This window comes from Zootoca vivipara, chromosome 14 (assembly GCF_963506605.1).
Source record: "Zootoca vivipara chromosome 14, rZooViv1.1, whole genome shotgun sequence".
Lineage (NCBI taxonomy): Eukaryota > Metazoa > Chordata > Lepidosauria > Squamata > Lacertidae > Zootoca > Zootoca vivipara.
In genome coordinates, this window is record NC_083289.1 from 53,736,507 (window position 1) to 53,742,506 (window position 6,000).

Genomic DNA, 6,000 nt, shown 5'->3' on the forward strand with positions numbered 1-6,000 from the left:
TTCCTAATGTTTAGGTGGAATCTTCTTTCTTGTAGTTTGAGTTATTGGAGGAACAACTTAACCCCAAGGGTTGGGTGCGAATTGGTGGGTGGCGGGTGCCCAGATGTGGCCCCTGCTTCACTTCCAAGGCCCTGGGAGGGGCAGAGGGCGTTGCTGTGCCCTTGCAGCTGCGAACTGGGAAAGGTGTCCCCGCGGGGCCCTGACCTCTCGACTTCCGCAGGGCTACCAGTTCCTGCCCAAGACAGAGTGTGACGTTCGGGAAGTGGAGATTGCGCGTGCCCTGCGCCTCCGGCAGACCTCCATTGAGCCCGTGGCCTTCCGGGTGCCCCGGGTCAAGGTAGGGTGCTGGGCCTCTGGGCCCTTGGTCTCTGGCAGGGGAGGAGGGAAGCCTCGGACTAGAGAGGCAGCACTGCGAAAGGTCTTGCCACCCTCGCCGAACAATGCCAGGCCCCTTTGCCCTGCCCACCCCCAGCCACACACACACACACACACACACACACACACACACACACACACCAAGCTGGCATCTTAGCAAGCTTCCCAGAGTGACCCCGCTCATTTTTGGCCAAGGATTCACAGTCGGACCTGAGTGTCTCAGGGTCCATCACTGGACAGAGACAAAAAGGAAGGGAGGCAAATTCCTCCACATCTGCAGAGCCAGAGTAGAGCCATCTCCTCCTCCTCCTCCTCCTCCTCCTCCAGGAATTTGCCCAATCCTCTTTTAAAGCCATCTAGCTTGGTGGGCATCCCTGCCTCCTGTGGGAGGGAGTTCCACAGATTCAGGGCAGATAAAAGGAAGGACTTCTTCGCCTGGCACACAGGGAAACTATGGAAGCAGCTGCCCCAGGAGAGATTGGTGGCCCCCAACTTGGTTGGCTTTAAGCAGCCCTCTCCTCCAAGATTTTGCCTCATCCTCTTTTAAAGTCAGTGATCATCATCGCTGCCTCCTGTGGGAGGGAGTTCCGCAGTTTAGGCTCTGCATGAATGAATCCTTTCTCTCTCCCGAACCTTCCCACCATGTGGGGTGCGCAGGCCGAGTGTCCCACGGACTGATGCCCTCTGTTCTCCCCCACAGAAAGAGTTCTTCCAGGACGACCTCTATCCTCCCACGGAGGTGCGGTGGGAACCGGCCCTATCGGCCGCTGCCTGGCTGGGCGGCTCTGACGGTCAGCACCGCAAGGTCAGCCTGCGGCCGAAAGACATGACCCCAGGTATGTGGCAGGGGGGCGAGGGGGAGCGCATCAGTGGGGCATGTGCGCACGTGCTGTTGCAGAGCGTTCACGGTTTATAGAATCATGGTGTTGTATAGTTGGAAGGGGGCACCCAGAGTCATCTAGTCCACCCCCAATGCAGGAATCACAGCCAAATGCATCCCTGGCAGGTGGCCACCCGAGCTCTGCTTAAAAACCTCCAAGGAAGCTCAATGAAAGGCTGCAAGAATCCCTTTTGGCTGCCCCTGGGGGCAGGGAGGTTGCCCCCCCCATGCCCTTGGCTGGCTGTGTGAAGGGGTGGCATTGAGGATATCACAGTGGTAGGAATAGAGGAGCCTTGCGGGGGCCAGAGCATCTCAGCACACAGAAAGGCCAAAAGCTGGGTTCCCCCTCTGGCTAGGGAAAGGCCTTTCCTGTGTTGGAGAAACCCCTGGTGGGTTTGTGGCTGAGAAAGCCCCCCCCCCCGCCTCCAGACCCCTTCAGCCGCTGACCCGCCATGCAACCTCCTTCCGCAGTGAGCGAAGCCCCGAAGGAGGCTCCCAGCCGGAAATATGTGCCATCCTCCGTCTACCTGGAGGAGAAGTCAGACGAGCAGAAGAAGGAGGAGGTGAGGCCCCTGTGGGGCTGGCCGCTCTGGTTTGGGGGGCAGGGGAAGGAGGGGAGGGGGCTGGCAAGCTCTCCCTGATGCCCACAGCCTTGTCACTGGGGGCGAGGCAAATGCCACCTGGGGAGGCACCTTGGACTCAGCAGCAGCAGCAGCTGCATCTCCCGTCCAAAAGACCACGGAGCAGGTGAGAGGCAGTGTGGTGTAGTGGTTAGTGTCTGGCTAGGAGAGACGAGGGCTCAAATCCCCACTTGGTGGTGAAGAGCGCAAGGTGACCTCAGAAGCCAGCCGCTGCCTCTCAGCCGAGCCTACCTCGCAGGGTTGTTGGGCGGATTAGAGGGGGAGAAGGAGAACCAGGGCCGCCCTCTTGAGCTCCTCAGGGAGGAAAAGGAGGGATAGAAATACCCCCGATAGAGAAGTGTTGAGGGGGCACCGTGATGATCAGCGGTGGAGGAGGAAGGTCTTAGGGGTGGCAGACGCGCCAGCCCTTTCTCCTGCCCACATCCTGGCAACGGTTGGCTCCCCTGCAGCTCCTGAGTGCCATGGTGGCCAAGCTGGGCAACCGAGACGACCCCCTCCCTCAGGACGCCTTCGAAGGAGTGGATGAAGAGGAGTGGGTAAGAGCTGGGCAGGAGCCCCCTGGAAGTGCCACGCCCGGGGGAAGAGAGCTGGTGTCCGTCCGCCTGTGCCCATCCTGGCGCCTTTGGGCTGCTTCTGCCCCCACCAGGGGGCTCTGCGGTGCAAAAGGGGAGTGCTGTGGGGGAGCGGGGGCACTCGGATCTGATCCTCCGCAGCTTTGACCATGTTCCCCCTCCCCATCCCAGGGCTGGGCCGAGGGGCTGGTGGCCTCTGGGTTGGCAAGGGTGGTCTTGTGGGCAGGGGTGCCCTTCCAGAGCAGTGGCCAGTCTGGCTTCTCCCATCCATCCATCCCCCTCTCTCCTGCTCCATAGGACTAACGGCGGATGCTTTGACCAGGGACCGCACGCAGTGGCCTTTCTGCCCGGATGACCCTCCTGCAGCTGGATCCCGGCCACCCTCTCCTCCCTGGACTGGAGGGTGCCCAGACCTCAGGCCCCCCTGGGAGGAGCAGGCTGACTTCCAGGCTCCTCTTCCCCCACTCTTCGCCAAGACTGCCACCCTGGGTTGGGCCATCGCCTGCCCACGCCTCAACCAAGATGCCAAGGAGATGCTGCCCACCGAGTCTTCCTTCCTCCCCCTGGATCCTCCTTCATCTGGGCTGCTGCCCCGCTTCCTTCCCCCCAGGCAGAAGTTTGCCTTGGCTTCCAATGCTGACGGTCCAACGGCTGCTGAGCCCAGATCTACTTTTGGACCTGCCGTGTGCCTGCCAGGCCCCCAGCCCCTCTAGAGGGATGTGTGGCTTTGGGGGTCTCCAAACTCATTCGGGAGTGAGGCTCCTTCTGCCCCCTGCAGCTCTAGGGTTGCATTTATGAGGGTATGCGTGTCTTTCCGTCACATCCGCGCCCCGAATTGTCTCTCCAGGCTTGTCCTCGGAACAAAGCTCTCCTTCTGTGTCTGCCCTGCCAGTGTAACTTGAAAGAATGTCGATTTCAGCTCTTTCTTCGCCTCTTGTGTCTGTTATTCCAAACACCAGCCTTCTCCCCAGGGTGACTCTCTCCTCCCCACCCCTAGAGGGATGGAGAGCACCTGGCCCAGCCTGGCAGACCTTTCTGCACCCCAGAACAGGTGCTGGTGTCACACAGGCCCCTGGAGGCCCCCCGCGGCCCCCACGTGCCTTACAGACCCTGGTTCTGCCTTGCAGACCTTCTGGCCGGCGGACTGTGGCTTCCCTGCCAGGATAAAAGGGGAGCCACTCTCCCAGGGGAAAGCTTGTCCTTGCCACTTCCTCCTCCATGGCAGCAAATGCCTTACTTCCTTAGTTTCTGCATGGTGCTGTCTTTATTCGATCCAGGTCTCTCCGTGATTTTAAGCTTACCAAGGATTGAATAAAGACACTGGATTGAATAAAGACACTGGAGTCTTATCTCATTATACATGATAAAGCTGGAAGGAATTCTCACCCCTTGCTTTTTCCTGTAGACCAGGCACGTCCAACAGGTAGATCGTGATCTACCAGTAGATCACTGGACGTCTGTGGTAGATCTCTGGTAGGTCACTGGCTCCCCCCAAAGAAGCTCAACAACTTTGGCTCTACCCCAAAAGGCTCAAAATTTTAGCTCTTCACCACCACCACCCCAAAAAATGGGGTTTCCCACCTGCCTCAGAAAAGCTCAACAACTTTGACCTGAACCCCTTAGAAATGGGCCCCTTAAAAAATCTCAACAACTTTGACTTGAACCCCTAAAAAGGGGGGTGGATTACTGCCAGTTTTTAACTCTGTGAGTAGATCGCAGTCTCTTGGGAGTTGGCCACCCCTGCTGTAGACCATTTGCAGTCTTTAACTGTCATCAACAGCTATCAGTCTGTCAATCACCCACTCCCTCCACCGTTATGAGTAATATCTCTCCCCCACCACCATCTGACTATATATAAGTGTCTGGGGACTTCTGTTTCGGTGTATCTGAAGAAGTGTGCATGCACACGAAAGCTCATACCTATGACAAACTTAGTTGGTCTCTAAGGTGCTGCTGGAAGGAATTTTTTTATTTTGTTTCGACTACATCAGACCAACACAGCTACCTACCTGTAACCAGGAATAATCAGACAAGGGACTTAAATCCACGATAAATGTGCATGTAAGAGGAGTGTGCGCACATTGGAGCACATTGTATGCATTGATTTTTTCCATGTGGGCACAATCCTCACCTGTCTGTACTTTCCGAACTTTCATTTTGCTCCTGTCCTTCCAAAGCATGGGTAGGCAAACTAAGGCCCGGGGGAGGGATCCGGCCCAATTGCCTCCTAAATCCGGCCCGCAGACGGTCCAGGAATCAGTGCGTTTTTACATGAGTAGAATGTGTGCTTTTATTTAAAATGCATCTCTGTGGGGCATAGGAATTTGTTCTTTTTCTTTTTTTCAAAATATGGTGGCCGTCCACCCCCCAAGGTCTGAGAGACAGTGGACCGGCCCCCTGCTGAAAAAGTTTGCTGATCCCTGGTACAAAGGGTGCAGTGTTTACAGCAAAACAGCTCTTTTTCTGCTTTCGCTTTAGCGCAAAGCAGCCGTATTAAACATAAAATTTGCCCTTGTGGTTAAAGGAGTCAGGGAAGGAAAAACCATAATAAAAGAAAAGGATTTCCCACGACAAAGCAGAGCCTCCTTTGTTCTCTCTTTCGGAAGTGGACAGGGCAGCTTTCCCTATATTCCACCCCAAAGCCTTTTCCTTTAGCTGTGTCCTCGCTCTTGACCTTGGGAGAAGCGGGCCTGCTGGTGGGTCCAGCCGCAACACACACATTTTCAACCTGCTCTTTTGCACAAATCCCAAGACTGTGAAATGCTGTTGAGACTTTGGTTGCACAGTTCCACGTACAATTTTTGTTTTTTTAAAGGTAAGCAAAGACCTGCAAAGGCCCAGGGAGGGTGGGAAAGCGCCATTCATTCTGGAGGAGGGGATGGCCGCACAAAGGGCACCGGCATAACCCAGCCAGCACCACTCACGGAGGAGAGAGAAAGGTCCCAGGAAGGACTGGCTGGCTGGGGACCGTGGGACACTGGGCGCTGGACTGCTGGACGGGGCTGCCTGCTCTACTCCGGCCACAGCCAGGCCCCTCAGAGACTCGGACGTTGTTCCCCAAAGAAAATGCCACCCTTTGCTGTGCCTGCGCCACCGGCAGAGTTGCCACCTTATTTATTATTATTATTATTATTATTATTTCTTTTTCCCCCTCTGCTCCTGTGATTTTAACAGCCGGGCATGCAGGCGCCGCTTCACCCCGTCCCCGGTGCCTGCATTGCTGGGGGCTGGACTAGATGGCCCCTGGGTGCCCCTCCGAAGTCCGCACTTCCATGGCTCCAGCTTCTCATACGGTGGGGGGGCGCTCCTTCGCGAGAGGCTTTCATAAAGAGGCCGCCTGCCAGGGATGCTTTAGCCGAGGTTCCTGCGTCGAGCAGCTGGACTAGATGACCACTAGGGGAATCCTCCTAACTCGACTGCGCTACCGGCATTGCGCGTCGCCTCCCGGTCGCTAGGGGCCGCCCTCGACTCCGAACCACCACCTGGGGAGGCGCTCTAGGCCCGAAGGAGGCTGCGGGATCCGCTTCCGGTC

At 56.9% G+C, this 6,000-nt stretch overlaps 1 protein-coding gene across 1 annotated transcript in view; it reads left to right on the top strand.

Annotated features, from left to right (window-relative positions):
• Positions 1-3,389, top strand: part of CORO7 (coronin 7) — a 90,095-nt gene extending 86,706 nt beyond the window's left edge. Inside the window, exons 24-28 of the mRNA XM_035132186.2 lie at positions 221-337; positions 1,076-1,211; positions 1,727-1,818; positions 2,346-2,432; positions 2,766-3,389. Of these exons, the coding sequence (XP_034988077.1) occupies positions 221-337; positions 1,076-1,211; positions 1,727-1,818; positions 2,346-2,432; positions 2,766-2,771 (438 nt within the window). The 3' untranslated portion in view covers positions 2,772-3,389. The remainder of the gene's footprint in view (positions 1-220; positions 338-1,075; positions 1,212-1,726; positions 1,819-2,345; positions 2,433-2,765) is intronic.
• Positions 3,390-6,000: the final 2,611 nt, after the last annotated feature.